A 23,196-nucleotide genomic window follows, 5' to 3' on the forward strand; every position below is an offset into this window, starting at 1 on the left:
TCTGGCCTTGAGACTACTCTCAATCTGAACATTTGACAGCATTTTTCATATCCTTGGGAAACGCTTTGCTGAATCCTAGGCGAACATTAAGGCTGTAAACCTGGTATGAAAGAAGTCACTTGCGCAAGGCTGCTGAGTATTTAGAAATTCTCTACCATATGCTGCACTTCCGCCATAGTTTTTCAGTTCTATATCCGCCAGCCATTCAGAAGCGGCCTACAGCTCAAATTCACTTTATCTCCAATCCATCAGCTCTGGTCACAGCCTTTTGTCTCAGATATTAAATTGCAGAGCGTGGACATTCTGAAGATGAATGTTTCCTGACAGAATATTGGTTTGTTCTCATATTATGCAGTCAGCCTCTGTATTACACCTAACAGTAGGGTTATTTTATTATTTGTCTGAACTTAACACTTTAAGGAAGACTTGCCTTACATTGCACAGGACAGTGGAAACTATGGTTCTTAGTTTAATAGCTGTAGCTTCCAGCACACTCAGAAGTGACAGCCAATGTGGGAACTTGACATGCAAGACTAAAGTTGTTCCCTATCCTCTAAAATGGAGAGGAAGTTACTATTCTTTTGTTGCTGAATTATTAAATTCTTCATCTCCAATTTGAAATTGGTTTGGTCAATGTGCTCACCTGGAACTTTTAAGGGAACAGAAAGGTCTATCTGGACCACAGGTATATGCTCCACACCTGGGGTGTCTTGGTATTGCTGGGAAAATGGAAGATTCGACACATTAGTATAGACTCTACAACAGGAGAGCATACTGAGCTATTGTCTCTCATTTCAAAGCTTGATTAGGTACATCAGCATATGCTGATGTTCAACCAAACAAGAAATCAATTCTGATGTATTACATTTTGAGTGTCTTCAACATTTGAAAATGTCTCCATCATATAGAAATAGTAAACATAAATAACAGTTTAACCTGTGAAGTGAACATTTCAAAGGGCAGATTAAATAAGACCTCCTGAAAAACTATTTGGCTCATTGGTGCTAATCAAGTAGCAATAGGTGCATATGAAATGTGATTGTTTTAACATTACTTGTTCCATCCAAGAAAAGCACTGAACTGATTGAGAAAAACCACGTGAGGAAGTTTCTATTGCTTACCACCTCAAAGGTAAATGCTGAGGTCCAGGACATGGGAAACGGGGCAGTGGAGAAAGCCCCAGCCCGGGAGAAGTGGGGGAAAGAAAGAAGAGACTAAAAGAAGGGAGAGGCAGCAAATCAATTTAATTAATGCTTCTTTGATGCTTTTGGTCCAGAGAACAGACACATTGTGCGTGCATTCAAGCCAGCCAGTCTGATGAATTAACTGCTGAGTTCACTGCTGCTGACAATACCAGGTGCACTCATCTACCTCCCCCTACCTCCACCGCTCACCAAGCTCAGTTTTTGGCAATTTGCATAGCTGCCATGTTGCCAAGTGTATTCACTGGATCATTCCATTGCTTTCAACAGAATGTCCAACTGCCTGCACAGGAATTTTGGGGGGAGGGAGAGGGAGAGGGAAAGAAATTTAGATTAAATCAATTATCCTGATCTACAAAGGAAAACGTATCCAAATCACCAAGCCAGTGGATTCACTTGACTTGTCTTATTTTGTGTTGTTTGCAGCTATTTACTCCACTTTTACTGGCTGCTCTTCCGAGCTGGATTCTAAATTCTAGGCTTTACTTAAGAAGTTATTAAGATGATTCTCAACTTCTGTCTAAAAGGAACAGCAGCAATTACTGCTACAGCAGTTCCCAAACTGCAGCCTACTGGAGATCCATGGAGCACTGGCTGGTCACACTGTGCTGACTGTTTCAGCCAGCTGATTCTAGTGGTTTTCAGGCTCTTCAACACAAAGTAGACCTATAAATAGCTGGAGACAAGGAGGAGTCAGTCCCAGCTGCCTCTAGACTAGAGGCCAGTGCTATATTAAAGCAACCGATTGGAGATGCCCTCAGGAACCAAAGCTACTAGCAGGACAGAACAGTGATTCAGAAGAGAAGCAGACACAGCATTTGAGCATTATGCCCACAAAGCAGTGGGAGTAAAGGATGAAGTGGGCGGGGCAGCATGCACACAGCAGGGGAGAAGGGACCCAAACCACAGTAAAGCATGAGAGAAGAAGCGAGAGAAAGGACCAAGTAAACACAAGAAGGGAACAAGAAAGGGGACCAGCCAAGGCGGGAGGGGCAGATCTGGAGACCAAAAGGAGATGGTAATTTAAAAATTGTGCATTAAAGATCACCCTACATTAAATATCATCCTTATGATACTCTGCCATGGAAGCAATTGCTCCAGTTGCCACAACGATGTTAAGCTGTTAAGAGATCACAAATGGGGGAGAGGAAGTGGTTGGAGTGCTCCCAAAAAGGGGGAAGAGATCCACAAGACAGTCTATTAAGATGCGGCTATGAAAGTCGAGCGTCCTTGTACTGTTACATACACAGACAGCGAGAGAATTTTTTAACAAGCTAGACTTACCTTCTGCGGGGAAGGAGAGCTTTTAATATAAAATGGATTGTTTGCTTGTTCCTGTTTCCGGACTTCTCGGCGCTAAAAAAAGTATTTGTAGTTATAAATTTGAAGATTTTTCTCTGCTTTATTTCCAGACATTACAAAGTGTGTTCTTGCTGCATATTGGTAGCACTGCAAACAACTCTCAAGAGGCTCTGGGAAAATAACTGGGGTCTAAAGCTATCTAGTTCTCAAGTTTTGTAGTTGCAACAGATACTAGGAAACAGCTGATAGGGAGCACTAACCTACAAATATCCCTGCCCTCTATTCTTTGGCTTCTATGCTAGGAGAGATGTAAATTTCCTGAAGGCAACAAGGTTTTGATGTCAGTTAGGTTGCTTCTATCCCTGTTTTGCAGTTGTGGTGGGAAGAGGGAATTATTCCAGCCTAAAAAGTAATTCTTGATCAAATTGGAAAAATGCCAGAAGCAGGGAGTTATAAGCATGACAGTTCTCAGCTGCATTGCAAACAGGAATTGTTAAGAGTTGGCAAATTCTGGACAGGTTTCAGAGGAGGCACCTTGACTTCAACTCCTATTTAATCCCTGCGTCTTCCTGTGGTACAAATAGCACATGTTGCAGAGATGGGTGGTGTACCAAAAGTGTGTGGGTACTCTCCTTCACAGTTTTTGTGAAAAAAATTGGTAACAAAGCCCAACACAGAACTCCCAATATTGATCATGTCCACCTCTAACAGACTTCGCACAATGCTACAAGCCTCAAAGTCAACTGCAAATTGAGGAGGGTTGCACATCTACAGTAAATAAAACCTACACTCCTATTTCAATCGAGTGACTCTCGACTGGATAGAGTACCAGGCATTTCCTTCTTTGATTTTATTTTTTTTAAATTTTTTAAAGTCTGTCCATCTTCTTGGCAGAAGTCAGTACAGTATATACCTGCAGAGCTTACTGGTTAGATTTTTCAGAAGACCTCAGCACACACAACTGGGGCCAAGTTTGGGAGAGATCTCAGCTCCCATTTAGACACAAAAGCAAGCCGCTAGACTTTCAGAAGAACTCTGCACATTGGCTGCTGAGTCCTTTGGAAAATCTGTTGCAAAAAAACTTTGCTCTCAGCTTGAAAGAGAAAAGCAGCATGGACCAAGACAACATTATTATTAGAAGTATGGATTTGCATACAGGCTCTGGAGCAGTTTGCAATGATTAAGCAGTTGAATGCAATGACTTCTATCCTTACTTGCTTTATAAGATGTTCCCAAGTGGGGAGAAAGGCATAGCTCCCATCTGAGTTATGCAGCTATGGCAACATTTCCAACTTCTCTAATGATGTTGGCAATACCACTTTATCACACTTTTTTAAATACATAAACTGTATTTTTATGTTCACTTACCCTGGCCAATTCTTCCTCATCAATCTCTGGCTGTCTATGTCTAGAATGCCTTTGCTCCTCATCATGGAAAATTGTTTTGGGTTTTTCATCTTCGGACTCACTATCTGATGGAGGCTCATTGATCCAGGCATCAAGGTCCAAACTGGCAACAAATGCAACAATTATAGACTCAGACTGGAAGGTCAGAATATATTTACTTACAACATATAGCTTTGTCCACATGCACAGCCATGTGTAGTCTTTCTAGTCATTCAGAGTAAGCTTTATTATTGGAATTTTAACAGTGTGCTAAGCATTTTGCAGACATGTAGAAAGGCATACTCCCATTTTCTAAGAGCTTACAATTAAAAGACTGGAGGGAGAAAAAAATCTTACCCTTCCGGAACTGGGACTTTTTTCTGTGCTTTAGGAGCTACTGGGTTCAGTTCACCTGCAAACAGGGCTATCACTTCCTCGGCTACAGGCACCTCTTTTATTTGTAGCTTCTGAATGTATTTAATCAGATGCAAAATGCAAGAAGCCTGGAAAACCAAATACAAAAAATGGTTTAAGAACTAGTCTCAATGCACTGACAGTCACTGAACCAGAAAAAAGAGTAGACAGCTGCAGTAAGATTTAGCATTTTATAATTGTACAGACATCCTTGAAGCTACAGAGACTGGCAGAGGAGGATTACAGGAGGCACTGTGGGCAGCTGGATTAGAGCAGGGGTTTGGGAGTCAGGACTTCTTACCCAGCTCTCCCACAGACTCAGTATGTGACCTTGGGCATACAACCCGAACTGTGCCTGTGCCTCCCCATCCGTAACATAGGGACAATGCTTATCCACCCTTACAAAACACTCAGATACTAGGATGAAACGCACTGTGGGCAGGATTTTCAGAAGCTCCCAAGGGAGCTCCCAGCCCTATACATAAAGTAATGTTGATGCATGAAGAATACATTTAACACCACATACAAACTGGAATCAACTCTTGCTGTGCAGGTCACTGACTACTGAGCCTCAAAGGAATTTTTTCTCTACACTGCCTATTCTTCCTTACTATGATTTCATGGCTTAGTTGGCAAAACTGACTGCATTGGTTATAAAAGTCAGAGGATTTTTTTTTAAAGTACATTGAATTATGCACATAATTTTCACTTTGTTTTTAATCTATATTCTATACCCTCTGCTCCTTCCATACACTGGAAATAATGGACTTTCACTCCCTTCACCTTGCACCCCAATGCCAATTTTTGATTCAGCTGGGGCTGTGTAATAGTCCTCACTCGGAGTCTGGTTGGGGAGTTTGGCATAGTCGTCATGGTCGCAACCCTTGACTGCCAACAGGATTGCAGGGAGGGGAGCCCAGGTCCTCCCACTCCACTGGGCTCCAACCCAGGGCCTTGGCAACCAAGGCTGTCCTCCCTGGGCCTCTTCCTCCTCCCCCCGTCCCCCAAGCTTATTCCAAGGCTTTCCCTGGTGGGGAAATCCAAACCGAAATAAGAAAAGGGGCGGGGTTACCAATGTCCAAGATCCACAGGATACTTCCCCCTCTGGTTGTCTCTGGGGTCGGTCCTCCCTTTCCTCAGGGAGGGCCCCTTTGGTCAGCTGTGTCAGAGCTTTTAAGCTTCCCTCCTCTCTGCACTGCTGGAGCCATAGGCTGCAGGTCTGCTACCCAAATGAGCTAATTCCCTGCCTTTTAATTCCTTCAGCAAATGGAGCATTTGCTGCATGTGTGTATTATGGAAAGGGGAAGGGCCGGCTGAGCCCAAAATAATCCCTTAACCCCTTTGTTGCCCAGTGTGGGGTTTGTACACCCCATCAGAGGCTGAGAGAGTTTTTAGAACACTGATTGACAAACCACTTCAGGTATCAAAATTTGTAGCAATTCTTTCTGGAACACGCACTAATGCAATGTTTGCATCAGTCACCTCTTATTTCGAATGGCCTCCTATGAAGAGTTGCACCCCAAAGTGCTCACATAGGGTGATAAGTGTGGCATGGTATGAAATCACAGAGACTGATGCTGCTCAATATGCAAACATGAACATGGCATTTATAGATTTAGATCTTTGCATGATTGGTTTGGGATGTAACTGCATATTATTTACATGTCTTTTATTGGACCAACTTCTAAGCTACACAGAGATCTTCTGTCAGTGGAAGGTACAAGCTTTTGAGACCCGAGGAAGTTTCACCTACCTTGTGTCTCTCATATCCTGGGACCAACACTGCTACAACAACACTGCAAACTACTATTTATATAGATTGAGATCCGTCTAACGGTTAAAGCACAGGATTGCGAGTCAGATTTGGACTCTGCCACAGTCTTACTGTGCAAGCGATCTTGGGCAAGTCATTCAATCTTCCCGTGTCTCAGTATCCACGTCTATAGAACAAGGATTGTTTACGCACCTGCATCACTGAAGTATGCAAGGTACAGAATGCTAGCAGAGATCTTGTATGACAGGTATTTATATAAAATACATGTATGATCCATGCAAGATGATAATTCACTATCACAAATTAAACCGATAGTAGAGGTTTAAAGATCATTTTGACAAAACCAAAGATAGTTTTGCTGCCTTACCCTCTCTTGTACTTCTAGATCCGCACTTTGTACGAACTGAGGCAAACGGTCGATCATCAACTGGGTAATTTCCTGGGCTCCTTCCTTTTCCCCAGCTTGCTCTTTCTGTTGTAGGATGGATGCATAAAGCTTTACCATGTTCTGGACATAAACTGCCTGGATGTGGCCTGGTAGAGTGGTAACTTTAGGCCTCAGCATTGCTTCTAAGGTCTGGTTTGATTCCTCAAGGTGTCTGAAAGACATTGAATGGATGCAAATGAAGGCAGAAAGAGAGCGGAGTCCATTTAAAAAGCTTGACATTTCACCAAGTTTCATGTAAATATACAAAAACTACTTAGACATTAAAAGATTTTCAGCAAAACTCTGTGTTGGCCTAACTCTACTCCCAGTCAGACAGCAGCATTTTTGTTTCAGACTCTCATGACTAAGGCTATGATTTAGTCATGGGTATTGTTACAATGGAGGAGATGGTATGATGGGATAACATGATTTTGGCAATTAACTGATCTTTAAATATTCATGGTAAATAGGCCCAATGGCCTGTGATGGGATGTTAGATGGGGTGGGATCCGAGTTACTACAGAGAATTCTTTCCAGGGTATCTGGCTGGTGAATCTTGCCCATATGCTCAGGGTTCAGCTGATCGCCATATCTGGGGTCAGGAAGGAATTTTCCTCCACAGCAGATTGGAAGAGGCCCTGGAGGTTTTTCGCCTTCCTCTGTAGCATGGGGCACAGGTCACTTGCTGGAGGATTCTCTGCTCCTTGAAGTCTTTAAACCATGATTTGAGGACTTCAATAGCTCAGACATAGGTGAGAGGTTTATCGCAGGAGTGGATGGGTGAGATTCTGTGGCCTGCGTTGTGCGGGAGGTCGGACTAGATGATCATAATGGTCCCTTCTGACCTTAATATCTATGAATCTACATTTTCGTTTCCATTTCAGTGATCTCTATTAAAAGCGTGCTCAATTTACAAGTTGTTTTTTTTTTTTAAATAAATAAACGTTTGCTCTGCAAACTCAGCCTAGGATCCAGCAGTAAAGCTATGTTTTTTCCATCTTATACATCGCCAGTAACCAAGGTTTGGTTATACCTGTGCACACCTATTAAACAGAATGGAACTTAGTAAGTGATATTATTAACGCAGAAGCAAAAACAGAATCCAGCTCTTACATTGCCAGTTTTTGTGGGTCAAGTTACATTTTCCTATTTTTTTTTAAAAAGGGGAGTCTCTTCCCACCGCTGTGTGGAAGACTTGTACAAAAAAAGAAGCTGGCTGACTGCATAGGGGAAATTATACATAAAATTCTGTCAAATGCAGGATGTTACAAACTGAACAGGAAAGTGTTCTCTATTACCTCTTATGCCTCTTGAGATTTGAGTTGACAGAATCCATTTAAATCAGACCAAGATTTATTGAGTTAACACCACCTTTCCCAGGGAATGTGCATGCTGCCTCTGCTACATTGCTTATACCCACATCCATCCCTTACTTTCTCGGCTGGCAGGGATATGGATGCAAGAGACACAGACTAGCCCAACAGCTTTTCACATGTAGTAACCATCTTGGGTAGGAGCAGCTGCATTAGTCTGGGAAAAGCAGTGCTCACTCTGAAATACTGCTTTGTCAGCTCCATGGTGCATGTTCTGAGCTTCCATCACCCAAGACACCTTCACTTTCAAGTGAGAGGAGTCTCAATCAGCAAACATTCTGCTTTTCACCTTTCAAAGGTGATTTAAAAACTTTCCCTTTGCACTTACTCTGAGAACTCCCCACATATCCAGGCAGCAGCATAAAGCACCTCACAGATGCCGTTCCTCTGGGTGTTGCTGGCTATCAGATGGGCATTGTCCAGGAGCATGGCCATCTGGGAAACAGCAAACTTACGAATGGCTTTAACCCTGATAGCTACATCCAGCATCTGAGCTGCTATAAGGTGACCATGCCGAGTACCTTCCAACCGGGTCAGTTCCACCAGGATGCTTATGTACCTACAAGGAGGTGAAAGTGATACACTCTTAACATCAGGCAAGCAGACAGTGCCATCACTACTTATTTCAAAGTCTAGATGCAAAAGTACGGACCATTCAAAGTTTGTGATGTACTGGTAGTTGGATTGGCTACATATGTCTATGATTTTGGTCAGTAACTCATCTCTGTATGTTGTTCCTTCTGCTTTGTCCACATGAATCATCAGTTTCTTCACTATCTCCATCAAGTTCTTTTTGGACACCTGTTTTAAGAGTGAAATGAGACATGAGCCACAGACAGGTAACGCAGACTTGCTGCCAGGTCTTTCCCATTTCATAAAAGCTGAGGAAAGTAGTAGATACTTATTAGCTGTACCTGTATCTGTCTTTGGGTGAGACAGGTATTAAGAATACAGAGATACTAACACCACCTCTGGCTCTGGACAGCTGGACAATTTAGCTGCAGCCAGAGACTGAATTTGTTTGTTGGGACACGTCTCAATAGCATTTGTGCCACTCTAATGGCCGGACACCTGTCACTGGACACTTGATCTAGCAGAGGTTTATTTGCATAAGCCCAGGACTGAACTTGGTAAGACCCTGACCACTAGATCAGAATAATTTTCAATCCATAACCACAAGGATACTATGGTGATATGTTATGGATATCATAAATCACATTTTAAATCTGAGGCTAACCCCATACACTTTAAGAGTATTTTTAATTTTCAGTATTTTCCCAATGACTGCTCACTCAGATTTCCACCCCTTAAAGTGCATTATAAGCAGAAGTGTGACTATGTAAATATGATACTACTTTAACAGATCTGCCCCATGCATGTATGCAGAGTCATATTTGAAAATCAAAATCTGGCTATTACTTCTCACTCCTATTAGCAATGTAGATCCAATACAGCTCTGCAATAGCGAGCCGTAACAGAACTCAGAATTAGTATTACAGTATGGCAATGACAGAGAAACCTGAAGGAACACAGCTGACGGTTGCCATGCTGATGGCTTGAAAAGACTATTTTACACTTGTAAACTGAGCAAGTTTGATAGACTTATGAAAACACCCCTCCCACCCAAAAAACAATGCTAACTTTATAAGTCACTTATCAGAGCAAAACTGCACTTTAACCTGCTCTGGGAACCTAATACATTGACATGTAGCAAGCAGTAGGGAATTCAAGTTTGTGACCACCAGTGTCTGCAGCCATATCACCTCATGCTACGATCACAGCACATCTCAGGCTTGATCAGTATATAGATGGAGACCTTCCAGGAAGCGTAGGTATTGCAGAAGTGCTGTTGATGACTTAGTATATGGCACTCTTCCTTCTGAGTCAGTGTTCCAGCAGAATGCTAGGCAGCATTGCTGGAAGGGCTGTCTTTTGAATATGTAAAAAACATCTTGACCTCTTGTCAAGACTCCCAAGCAATTATAACTTGGTTAGATACTCTCTGCCCAACTATGAAACAACCAGAAAAACACTTTAAACGGGACGCAATATTCTTTACTTCCACTGCCAAAATATCAGCATTTTAGGAATGAAGTCTGCCATGATCCACCCCATTTGAATGTATTTTCATAGAGCTTTTTGGATGAAAGGCACTTTATACACCAAGGTTGTAACCACAGTGCCTTCAAAAAATCTACAAGATTATCTCCATTAAGCTGTATTTCTTCAGTCTAGACAGCATTGTTAAATCTTCCTTGAAAAGTAGCAACACACAACACACGTGCAAAGGAACAGAGGCACAAGCACCTGGGGTGAGATTGTGTGTTGCACCTCAGGGCCTCAGAAGGACATGGTGAGGCATGGCATACTAAGGTAGCTCAAAGCCAACTTTGCATCCTGATCTAATGCTGCTTCTCAACTTCAGCGTAATTTAGACAGCCCTGGAGTAGTGTTTGGAGTTAGAGCATCTATAGTACAGACGGTAGTGGTGCCTGGAATTTCCAAAGCACTGTATGCTACAGCCCTCACCCTCAGCACCCTGCCGGTTATCTGGTATGGTCTATGCCAAGGTTTGCAAGGGGTCTTCAGAAGCAGCCTTATAGATGTCTTCTATAGTGCCTGTGATCAGGGGAATCTTTTCATGTCATGCCAGCCCCTTCACCCTGCATAAAGGGGCCAAAGTAAGGGCAAGGATCTCACCCCAGGGATTTTTTGTAAGTGCTAACTAAGGAGGGGAGGAGGAATGCACAGAAACATACCATGCCATATAGGAGATCTAAAGCTCTGAGTCGGATGGATTCATCCTTGTCATCCAAACACTGGAGAATGAGATCCTTGTGGGACTGAACTGACTTAGGATGAGTTTTCAGGATTTTGGACATTGCTAATAAACCCAGGTACTTCACTGTGGGGGGAAAAAAACAAAATAAAATTTTTCCACATACACAAATACTGTACTGTTTCTTGCAAGCACAGGGGATTTTAAGATGGGTTGACTTTCCCATCTAACCTCAAATCCCAGATATACTGTTTGGGATAAACTCTGACAGAGGGAGCACATTTACCAGTTGGAAAACGAAAAGAACAGCATCTATTTCTTCCTTTGCACCCTGCCCACCCCGTGTGTACTTTCAGCCAAGCCACACCCATTCAGGTTTCACCATCTGTAAAGAGTGGAAGTCACTGTGGCTCGGAGATCTATGCACACACACTGTGTGTGCAAGGTTAGATTATTTTGGCCAGCAGTGTCGGTTGCAGTGCTTGCACCCTCCATGCCCTGACCACCTTCTTTCTTCACCCTCAAAGACAGAAAAGGCAAAGCAGGTCCAACATTCCTCCATAGCAGCAGAGGAGGAAGGCAGGTCATGAACTCCATGTGGAAAACACATCTTAAAGTACCACAGTTATTGCAAAGAAAGTAACCATTCCCCCCGACTGGAGCTGGAGAGGTGCCCGATATAAACAGCACCGGTAGCCGGTACCATAAAGGAATTTGCTGCCGATAGTAAGAGACTCAGGCTGCCTGGGCATAGCAAGATCACTCTGTACTGAAAATTACTATGGTGCTAGGAGCATCTGTACTGCCAGGGCAGCATCAGGTCATCTGCACTGCTTGCACCAATGTTGGTACTGGATGACGTGCAGACAGCTGCCCAAGATGGTACCACATGTGCTCAATGACTGGGTTCTGCCAGTGTTCGAGCTACTCCAATAGTGCAAACAGAATTACTATACGGGAAAGGGGCTGTTCTCTTCTGAAGGTGAAGACGACATTTATAGTTCTCGCTATAGATGCTTGGAAAAGGTTCTTCACTAAAAAGGATTTAAATGGTGTTAGCTACAAGTAACTTATGCCAATGCATTTCCCAGCACTAGCAAGTCTGGTGGTCTTGGATTTTACCATTAGTCTATGGAATAGCTAGCGTTTCTTGGACGTGCTTCCTCACTGGAAGATCTATGAAGGGAAAACCCAGGATATGGAAAGAAAATTTTTTTTGTTTTAGATTTAACATACCATAAATGGCACTATTACTCATCTACTTAAAGAACAGCTAGTTGTACATGGTATTTATGAATAGCAAAAATCATAAATATGAAATTCTTTAGTACACATCTACCAATTCACACAATACTGGGCATTCTATAATACTGAACAGGTTGTTTTCTAGAACCGCTCATTGCGTTTAATACCACTGCCACTTAGCCCCATCAGATTGACCACTGAAGCCTCAAGGAAGACAAGCAACACTTACAGTTCTGATCAGAATCTTCTATTAGTATTCTTAACTTCTGAACACAGAGCTGAAAAAAAGTGCAAGTCAGGATTAACATGAGCTTTGAGAAGACTACTATTTAAAATATTCCCTTAATGGAGATTACTTGCTATACTGGGTGGGTGCAATACATGACAAAGCAACGTTACCAAGATCTGTGACAACTGGTAAAACAGTACTGTTACATTAACGGATCATAAGATGAAGGGAACATGGAGCTCCAGTAATTGTATTCTGAGTGGCAACTGATCAAAAGCAGTAGCAAAGCCTCTGAAATTGAATCTTGTTCTTAGGCATCTGGCCTTCCCTGCTCCATACATCCTTTGGGGATTGAGGAAGCAGAAGACAGCACACAGAATCTGAATTTTAGAGGAAAGGAAGTTTAGGAACCTATCTGAGAAATAACTAAATAATAAAAGCCAGATAATAAGCAAGGCTGTCCAATCAGCAGGCTCCTACTTCAAATATCTGGAGTACTTCCTCCCCCCGGTTTCCAGAATAAATAGGTATAATGTGGCAAAATAAAAACCTTAAGAGAAGTGCTGTACCTGGATGCTGGCACTGTGATTGGGCATCCCAGAGGATAAAGAGATCAAAACTGAAACACACAAGCACTAACGTTACATTTGTTCCACACAACGAAGTATAAACAAGATAAAACTTAATACATGATATCTGGCTTAGCTCTCGTGAAGATATGTTTGGTGGTCTCGCCCTAGTGCTTTCTGGCTGCCACTCACAAAAGTGCATGGTTTGGTACAATGTCAACACAGCTGTGAAGTTTGTTCTAGCAAGGCCCCAAGAACAGAGGAGTGTGATGTTGCAGAACAAAGGGAGGCATATGGGGGAGCTTTTACAAAGCCTCCCAAAGAGCTCTGTTTTCATGATGCTTTGCTCTTGCCAGGGTAACTTTAGTCTCTCTTTTACAGTTTCCATCTAGCAATCCAGACACTAATTAAAAGGTCACCAGTGACTGTACCACTGGATTTTTGTCTGTAGTTCCCTGAAAAGATGACATAGCAGTGAATCCTACTCAGAGTAATTACATCAAACCCAATCAAGTTAGCAAGAGCCTCAGAGGGCAAGGCAGGCTTTACTGTTGATTACAGGGGACATTTGTGCAGCTTTGGCAGTGCATGACTCCATGGCAAACAACTCAGAGTCATCATGTTGCCTGTCATAAAGTGCATCCATGTCCATGGCAACAGAAGAGGCATTAAAAGGCAGGAAGAAAGCTCCTTCTTATTCAGCCAGTCTGTTCCCTATGAATATTCAGACATATCTGTGGACTCTAGTCACTTGAGAGTTATTTCTCTTTACTCCCACTAACCCTGCAGAGCCAACATTTCTGGGAGAGGGTGCTGGATTCTATTCTGGCTCATGCATCAAGAGAACTGTTGGCTTAGTTTGAGGGTCTGTGAGCATGGAGGTATGGGAGGGTGCTACATATAGGTACATAGCTTATTACTGTATTTGCCAGGTTTTGTGGGTTTCAGTTTGTGCATTATTTAAAAGTGTGTGTATATTATTTTATTATTGTTAACTAAGTTTTGTTTGCTTTTACCTTTAGCAAGTTTGATTTACATTTTGTTAGTTTATCCCCTATATATTGACAGCAGAGGATTTCAGTTTCAATTACGTAGTGAGCCAAGTTCACTAAGCGATTTCATTTGGTTATATTAAGTTAATTGAAACGGCAGGTAAAAATGGATTTTATGGTGGACATTATTTAACTGCTGTTAAAGTTAAACATGTTCTATTTTAGGCTGACTTTCAGTTCTCACCTGCTATCACTGTGTTCACACATTCATACAGAAGAGACATGGCTGAGGTGCTACAGGGAAGAAACAAATCAGGTATTTCAGATAAAGAACAAAAATATCACTTTATGAAGAGTTCTCAAAAACACCACCTTTTATTACACAGAAATTACCAACCTTTCCTCCCTCCTCCATATATGTTTGAACTAGATGAAATAATTCTTATTCTTCAAAACATTCAATACCCAGTCTTCACTGAATCCAGCTAAATTTATGGGGGTGGGGTGGTAAACAACGAGTTTCTCAATCCATATTCCTGACACCTGAGAAATCCACACGGTTCTACTTTACATCATTTTTTCTCTGGGAAACAAGGAAGCAATAGCACCATTTTGAGTGGTAAGGGGAAACTAAAAACTCAAGATCTCAGCATCAAGTACAGCCCACTGACCCAAACTTGGCTAAGAACTAAGCGAATATAAGGGTAGGATCAAATTAAGACCACTAATGCATGTGAAACAAAGGGCTGGTAGAAAGCCCTGAAATCTCTCTCCTCCAAGACCATTAAATGCTGCTCAAGCAACTGATCCTTTCAGAAATTTACTGGATTGTGTCCATTACTCACCTCTACTAGAGAAAAATCTGCTTCTTTAAAAGTCATTTGCCCAAAATGTATCTCTATTTGGGTCCACACCCAAAACTTCTGCCTGCTCTCAATAGCATGCTGCGTGCAAAGTATCTCCAACTGAGAGTCTCAAAAGCACTATACACAGCTGGTGTCCTCATTTACACATGGTGGAAACTGAGGCTCAGAGGTGAAGTGACTTGCCAGAGTCAGTGAGCATGATAATGGTAGGAGTAGAACCCAGAGGGATGGTCCACTAAGGTAATGAACTACCAAGTTAATTCCTGATGTAGCAGTCACAAATGACACTATAAAGATGACTCAGCACATAGGATCTAAAAACCCAGTACAGCCAGGCACAAGCACAAAGGATCTAAAAACCCAGGACACCCAGGTCCAGGATAAGATTTTTTATTGTCTATGCTGTTAGCAGTTGGTGGCAGGTTTCTTGCCTTATGCATTAGATAACACTGGCCCAGGAACATCATGACTAATATGATGGAAACCAACCAGACTTCAGGTTAAAGTCCTCACAACTAATTAAATGAATAACTATTGCAGGAGCAGGATGAGGACATGGGAAGGAGAGGGGGTGTAGATATAAAAATTGTCCATCTCGCTGCTTTTCTTGAAGTAGTACTAAATTTGTATTTTTGCCAGTGCTGCAATGAACTGAACCCTCTTTAGGTATTTGGATGCAAGCCCGCTGACTGTTCAAGAGAGAGATGGGTTACAGCAGACACTTTTCGTTCCTTAGTCTATAATTAGTAACAAATGGGCTTCTCTTCTAGCAGCATGAACTGTGGAAACTGAGGTAATGCTTTAATTTAAAGTTATTAACTACACTTAAGACAATGATTGCTGGTGAACTAGCCACAGAGTTTCAACACTTTGGGTCTAACTGCTCTTGAGACTTAACTTGAGTTAATTGACTGCCAATTAATTCAATTTAACTTTTTGTAAATGCTATTCTGGACACTCCAAACATGTTTGTTGTTTACCCTAGGGCTCAACTGAACCCTCTAGAATAGAGGTATCCTTAGTAAATGGCTGCAAGAGGAATTTGACGAAAATGCATTCCACAGTATCTATAAAATCTGGGAGATCAAATAAAAGCAGGGTGCACATAGAGGGACACAGAACCCATGGTGACAAAGCCTATTTGAGGGAGACACTGACAGCACAAAGCAATTGCAGCCTCCTTTCTGGGTGGCCGTAGAAGGACCGTCTAAAGGAAGCTGCCACAATTCAAAAAGCAGGCAATACTGACCAAGCAACGGACCATTTCAGAGCATCCCTGTTGCCTGGGACCTCTAGGGAGCTCTCAGAAAACTAGTGCTCATTCTGCAGAATCCCCGAGGGAGGGTGGTGGCAGCAATGTGACCTGACTTTCCTCCTGCACCTCCCAGGAAAGAATCTTTCTGGGACTTGGCATCCACTGGAGACATAACAGGTGCCGGCTGCACTTCTCAGCCCCAGTGGGGTGAAATCTAGGTCTGTGCACAAATTTTTCGAGCCATTTGACCAGCCCCTTCTCTCGGCTATACTGTTAACTTTAAGTAATATTTCTTTATAATCCATGGGCCTTTAACTGTCTTGTTAACACAAAATTATGCTTCCACCATGGAGCAGTCTCAAAGAATGTTAAATGGACAGACAAACAGTGGTTTGTTCGGGCATCACCCCCTCCACTATTATAGACGATACTGTACATGTGTGAGAACTTGCTCACTCACAGCTCACCTCCTCTCTCCTCAACATAAACAATCAATCCTACCATGACTACTGCGAGCCTTAACAGAAAAGATCCTCTTCTCCCACCCCCTCTAAAACAGGGGTTCCCAATCATAGAAGGGCAGGACTGGAAAGGACCTCAATACAGCATCTGGTTCAGACCCCTGAACTGAAGCAGGATTAAGTATTATCTATACCATCCCTGACAGGTGTTCGTCTAACCTGTTCTTAAAAACCTGTAGTGATGAGGATTCCACAACCCTAGGCAATTTGTTCCAGTTCTTAACTTCCCCTCACGTTTACAAAGTATTCGTAATGTCTAACCTATAATCTCCCATGCTGTAATTTAAGCCCATTAGTTCTTATCCTGTCCTCAGTGGATACAGAGAAGTTTTTTCACCCTTCTCTTCATCCCAACCTTTTACATACTTGAAGATTTATCATGCCCCCTCAGTCTTCTCCAAAAGAAACAAACCCAATTTTTTCAATCTTTTCTCTGAGGTCATGTTTTCTAGACCTTTAATTATTTTTGTTGCTCTCCTCTGGACTTTCTCCAGTTTGTCTAAACTTACACACCTTCCTAGGCTCAGCACAGGGAACTTGACTAGATGGCCTCTCTCAGGTCTCTTCCAATTGCCAGTCACATTCAGAAGTTTTAAAAGGATATTTTATACTGGGGCTGTTCCAGTGACATAATTTTAACTTTTGATGTCTGGAGCCAAACATTTCTACATGCAATAAACCTAGGCGGACTCCATTCATGCTACCACAAACAATGCTGAAGAATTAAGGAGGTGAAACAAGTATATTTTCAGACTTACCTATGTATGAGATTGGTAAGTGGCTCAATCAATTTCTTTCCCAGCCTAGGTTCTAATGGAGTAAGAGCACCAAACTATATGAAAAGAAAAGGAGGAAGGGAAATTCCTTTAATAGCTAGCTTTCGCCAGGGTAAAACACTACTATCGTCATTTATGTGGCACAACACAACGAAACAAAATTAAAAGGAGATGTTTTGCCTCCTTTGGTTGTTATGTTCCCACCCATTATAAACAGATGTCTGTTTCTCTTCCTTGTCATTTGGATTTACTAATAGCTATCCCTCTAAGTGATAGCTTTATTTTCACACCCAAGGTGCTGTTAATGAGCACACCAGCCCTGGAAAAGAGCTAACACAGAAGAACTGGAATACTTGCCAATTTTATAATTTTAATGAGGACCCAATTATTGGTTGAAGACGTCATCAATTTAAAAAAGAGCGGAGCAAGGGAAAGGTAGTTCTTGGGATTGCGTCTGGCCAGCTCACAAATAACATTTACTGCCGCAGACTGGACACCTGGGAAACAGAAGTGGGAGAAAAGGGGTCCAATCAACAATTCAACTGTAGCTTGATTTTCATACTCAAAATGAACAGAACAAGAGCAGCTACAGATTAGACTAGTACGGAGCTGGAATTATTGCTTATCCTCATTTGCAAAGTTACTCTATGGAAGAAATTATATTCCAAGTATTTTAAATGGAACCTGCAAATGATTTTAAGAAACTGGGCTTGTGCCTTTTTTGGTTGCTTTATAATGTAAAAGGGCATGACTGTTTTCTACCTTTAGAAGTACCATGAATGTTAGCTCTGGTCTTCCCTGTTTCTGTTGGAGGATTTGTTCAAGGGGTGTGGCGGTATACAAGATGTTTTCTACCTTTAGAAGTACCATGAATGTTAGCTCTGGTCTTCCCTGTTTCTGTTGGAGGATTTGTTCAAGGGGTGTGGCGGTATACAAGATGTCCACTATTAAAGCTCACACCTTAAAGGTTTGACGAAAAGCTTCCTTTCTTCTAAGTATCCATTAGGCACTTAAGTTAAAAGATAGGTTTCAGAGTAACAGCCGTGTTAGTCTGCATTCGCAAAAAGAAAAGGAGTACTTGTGGCACCTTAGAGACTAACCAATTTATTTGAGCATGAGCTTTCATGAGCTGTAGCTCACGAAAGCTTATGCTCAAATAAATTGGTTAGTCTCTAAGGTGCCACAAGTACTCCTTTTCTTTAAGTTAAAAGATGTTATACGACACAGAAAGGTAAACAGTGACTATAAATCCCTTTTCATTTGTTCCAACTCTCACAGGCTTGGTTTTTGATCAGACTTTGCAGTCTAGACAGAACCTGATTTCCTAATGGAAAACAAACAAGCAATGTTTTGAAGAGCCTTTCATGGTTTATCCATCACAAAACCTCAAAAAGAGCAAAATGACAGCTCCCTCCGCCCCCCCTTTGCAGGTTCCCTTTTAACATGAGTGATTCTTTCTTGCATATATCACTGGAGGGCAGGTCTTGCCTTACCCTAATCATATCAGTCCAGTGACTCTGTTTACATTCTCTCTCTTTAAACAAAAATCAGCTGAAAGTCACAGGCTTTAGTCTCAGGTGGAACTCTCAAAATGAATATACAGCATTTCCATCCAGTGGGGAAAAATAAGCATCCTTAATAAATTCTGGGAAGACTGTTTGGTTACAGAAATGTAAATAATTCTTACAGTTGCTCGACATAAAGAAAGCTTCCTAGCTGTGCTAGCTATGACTAAAGCTGCGAGTTTGTCACATAGGTCATAGAATTCCATGAATTCTGCAGAGGCCAGTGTGGCTGGCTCCGGGGCTGCCCACACAGCCCCTGGGCCAGGCGCACTGGCCGCTGCTGGGGCAGTCTCAGGCCACAGCGCCCCCCTCCTCTAGCAGCAGCAGGAGGAGTTTGGGTGTGGGAGGAGGCTCAAGGCTGGGGCACGGGAGGGAGTGAGGACTCTGGGCAGCGCTTACCATGGGGGGACTCCCTGGAAGTGGCAACATGTCCCTCCCTCAGCTCCTAGCTCAGCGCGCTGCCTCCGCCCCCATTGGCCACAGCACGCCCCCCACACCACCTGTGCCTCCCCCCCACAGCAGCACTCCCAAGATTTAGTCAGGGGTATAGCACAAGTCATGGACAGGTCACCAGCCATGAATTTTTATTTATTTTTTTTACTGCCAGTGACCTGTCCATGACTTTTACTAAAAATACCCGTGACTAAAACGTAGCTTTAGCTACGACACATTCCCCAAGAATTTAGCCACAGTATTTTACCTTTTGTCTTGTAGTATTAACATTAAAACATTACAATACAAGTGGATTAAAGAGATTGTTTAGGCCCCAAATTCAGTTTTTATTTTTAAAAAAATATGGAAGAGATTCCTGATATATTATGAGAAATATTTCAAATGTTCCGTTTACATCCAGATATTACAACCCAATCACTGCAGCTTTATGCTAGGGCTGGGGTGGGCAAACTTTTTGGCCCAAGGGCCACATCAGGGAATAGAAATTGTATGGCGGGTCATGAATGCTCACAAAATTGGGGTTGGGGTGCGGGCTCTGGGGTGGGGCTGGGGATGAGAGGTTTGGGGTCTAGGAGGGTGCTCCGGGCTGTGATCAAGGGGTTTAGAAAGCAGGAGGGGGGATCAGGGCTGGGGCAGGGGGTTGGGGGAAGAGGCTTAGGGGGTGCAGGCTCCAAGCAGCACTTAGCTCAAGCAGCTCCCGGAAGTAGTGGCATGTTCCTTTTCCGGCTGCTATGCGGAGGCGCGGCCAGGCGGGTCTGCACACTGTCCCTCCACAGGCACTGCCCCTGGGGCTCCCATTGGAGCATGTAGGAGCCAGAGCGGGGCCATGCCGTGGCTTCTGGGAGCCATTTGATGTGGCCCCCATCCAGCACCCCGGCCAGAGCAGGGCCAAGCTGCATGGTGTGGCTTGCAGGCTGACTTAAAACAGCTTGGGGGCTGTAGTTTGCGCACCCCTGGGGTAGGGCATGAGAAGCAAAAAAACCCGAAGTTGACTACTGTATTTTCAGCAGCCAAGCTATGTGAACTACAAGAATGGTTTTACGTCATTAAGATTTAATCCATTAATTCAGCCTAGTAACAAGTAATGGCTTTTTAATTTTTTTTAAAAACACAAAATGTGTTTTTAATCTGATCACATCCTTTTAAGTGCTCAGGAGCCTGCCCACAGGTACAGCAATAACTTATAACATGTAACCAGTTACCTTCACCTCACCTCTCAGGAATCAACCGCCACTAAAACGTCATGTCTTCACTAAGGTCCCGTTCTGCAATAATAGTAGCTTATTAAAATTCACTAACCAGGATCTGGATCTTCCAGTTTCTCTTTAAGGCGAGGGAATGCAGGACGGAGGGACTCAGGGTACTTCAAAAACACTTTGTACATGATTAACACTGCCTTCTTCCTGATATAAGGCTTTGTGTGAGACATCTGTTAGTGAAACAACCACAGTCAGACTCTTAACATGCTCACTTTCCCAAGAGGTTTCTTTCAAGATATCATTTTTAGTCAACGCCTCCACAGCAATACCTATAAAAATTGATTCTGTTGGGCAGTCTTTCCATGCAGCTGCTCTTTTAGTGCACTCAGCATTTTAAGATAAAAAGCAAAACATTGTCAGTCATGCACGTCAAAACAAATAGTCAAAGCAGTCCCTTTGGGCTGGCCAAGGATGTGTGATTTACAAAAGACCAGGGTTCAAGGTTCAACCATAAGACTCCCACTCTGAATGTGCTGTAGAGCACGTACTCCCTACTGGCCTAGGATAAAGAGAGGTTGCCAGTCACCTTGTTCTTAAATTCACTGCACTCAACCAGTCCTATTATTCAATCTAACAAGTAGCATCAAACAGCGATCTTCAAGGCAGAAACATATCCAGTCTCAAGTACAGCCAACAGGGGCAGACGTGATAAGACGCAATCAAGCTAATATAGTGACATATGATAGAGGAAAGAAGCAGAGTCTCAAACATCAAAGAACTTGTTTAACCAAACTGCTCCTCCCTCACCATTAAATAGCACCTTCACCTATGGAGGTAGCAATCTCACTGGATGTATTAATGCTTATCTCCATTACCATACCCTATCTGAAGGGGTTGGGTCACCCAAATGCAAACCTAGTGCTGCTGACCCATCTGAAGCATACAATGGTAATAACACTTGAACGGAGTACGCATCGTGAAAGAGGACAAAACACATCTTATACCAGAAACATCACCCCTAATATACTGATACTTTAAGGTCAGAAGGGACCATCATAATCATCTAGTCTGACCTGCACATTCTAGGCCACAGAACCTCACCCACCCACTCCTGTAATAGACCCCTAACCTCTGGCTGAGTTACTCAAGTCCTCAAAGCTGCTCTTCCTCTTCAAGAGCCAAGCTGAGCATGGTGAAGTGGTAGGAGTGACGAAGAGGAAGAGGACTATACTACCTGACCCAACATAGCAATAAAGTCAGTGCATGATTCTCACTTTAAAAGCACATCACCTACTTGTTCTTGGTAGTTTGTGGTCCCACTTGGACAAGTTTCTAAAATGAACTCTGGGTGCACAATTAGTTTGCTAACTTTGAGATATGAACTGCGAAAGAGATTACACAAGTCAGGAGCTGTAAAGCTCCCGAGACACAAGAACTGCTAACAACCAATTATCAAGTTTTCAGGCATAGCACTCTTAAATTTTACAAGGAAGAGTATGCTTCTAATAGTCTAAATATATTCTAGACACAATCATATGGAAAAAATGTTTGCTCACTTTTTATCAACTCACCAGAGTCATGATGTCATTTGCCAAGTCTCTGGCAAGATCTGGAGTAACAAAACAGGACAAACCAGTCAGTGCTACTCCAGTATCATACTGGTTAGGGCTACTCAGATCCTAAAAGAGTAAAGACAGGGTTAAAAACTTCTGATTTATTCAAAGAAAACTCAGGGTAAAAGAAAAACATCTCAAACATAAATGAATAAAACTGCCCTGTTTAACAAAGACAGAACAGAGCTTCCTTTCTATAGGATATTTGCTCTGACAGGTTTGGGAGGATTTACTTATCTGATTTTTTTTTATAAGACTGTCACTTCATTAGTACTCATCCTCGGAGATGGTTAGGCACTAGTTTAATACATGTAATCTACATAACTAAACTAGAGAATATTGGGAGCACAACACACATGGTATTTCAGAAGCTGCATATGCTTCTGGAAAACACGGAAATTTTTCCTAGTGTTTAGGGTCATTAAAAATCTTGACTGAAATCTTAACCCTACAGAAATCAGTGGGAGTTTTGTCATTGACTTCAGTGGGGCCCATTGTTTGCTATAGTGTCCTGGTTTAACCTTCCTATACAGCTAAGCTAATATAGTAAGTGTAGTCTTCTAAGTCCCCATTAACTACAGTTTATCTTTGCAGTAAAGACAGGATACCAGGTAAACTGCAGAATACATATTTTGTCAATTTTCTCTTTATTTTGTTTTTATTAAATATTGTATACTCTTAGATATTTCCAATTTGAGAGGACTGTTTAAGATTTGCATTATACTGGTACCTTAATTTATTCTGACAAGGATTTTAAAACAAAGCAGTCATGAAAAGATCAGTCCTTAAAAAATATGGCAATTCGTGCATAAAAACATGAATAAAAATGCATGAAGTTTTCCATATGAACTTGCAAGCTTAATATTTAAGATTCCCATTCCAATGATTGGGAGTTCCAGACATAGTTCAGACTTTGGGGCAGTGTGCAATTTACACTTCATTTCAGCACCCCACAGCGGGTGAAGGAAAAAGATTAGGCTGGCAATAATATTAAAATCACAGTTTGGAATGAATGAAAGTGAAAGCTCTACAGTTCATTTTGGTTTTAATGCTTTGGGCAAGGTGACGGTCCCCTCTTCTAAATACACAGTAGCTAGGTCAATGGAGCATAGAAGAGCCTAAACAAAGATAGTTTTAATACAAAAACATCAATAAAAAGAATGGAAGAGACGTGTAACAAAATGTGATTTAGAGAATACCAGTATAGCAGAGTCTTCATAACAAAGAGCTGAACAGTTATAAAATAAAGGACTTAT

At 42.2% G+C, this 23,196-nt stretch overlaps 1 protein-coding gene across 1 annotated transcript in view; it reads right to left on the reverse strand.

Annotated features, from left to right (window-relative positions):
• The window catches only part of AP3D1 (adaptor related protein complex 3 subunit delta 1), a 73,329-nt gene that overhangs the window by 15,998 nt on the left and 34,135 nt on the right, over positions 1 to 23,196 (reverse strand). Inside the window, exons 5-19 of the mRNA XM_084614649.1 lie at positions 21,899 to 22,006; positions 20,428 to 20,557; positions 17,468 to 17,607; positions 17,093 to 17,166; positions 13,937 to 13,986; positions 12,701 to 12,750; positions 12,132 to 12,180; positions 10,638 to 10,783; positions 8,531 to 8,679; positions 8,207 to 8,437; positions 6,446 to 6,677; positions 4,248 to 4,393; positions 3,873 to 4,014; positions 2,487 to 2,558; positions 644 to 719 (exon numbers count right to left, since the gene is read on the reverse strand). Coding sequence (XP_084470775.1) covers positions 644 to 719; positions 2,487 to 2,558; positions 3,873 to 4,014; positions 4,248 to 4,393; positions 6,446 to 6,677; positions 8,207 to 8,437; positions 8,531 to 8,679; positions 10,638 to 10,783; positions 12,132 to 12,180; positions 12,701 to 12,750; positions 13,937 to 13,986; positions 17,093 to 17,166; positions 17,468 to 17,607; positions 20,428 to 20,557; positions 21,899 to 22,006 — 1,795 coding nt within the window. The remainder of the gene's footprint in view (positions 1 to 643; positions 720 to 2,486; positions 2,559 to 3,872; positions 4,015 to 4,247; positions 4,394 to 6,445; positions 6,678 to 8,206; positions 8,438 to 8,530; positions 8,680 to 10,637; positions 10,784 to 12,131; positions 12,181 to 12,700; positions 12,751 to 13,936; positions 13,987 to 17,092; positions 17,167 to 17,467; positions 17,608 to 20,427; positions 20,558 to 21,898; positions 22,007 to 23,196) is intronic.

This window comes from Lepidochelys olivacea (assembly GCF_965140295.1).
Source record: "Lepidochelys olivacea isolate rLepOli2 genome assembly, chromosome: 25".
Lineage (NCBI taxonomy): Eukaryota > Metazoa > Chordata > Testudines > Cheloniidae > Lepidochelys > Lepidochelys olivacea.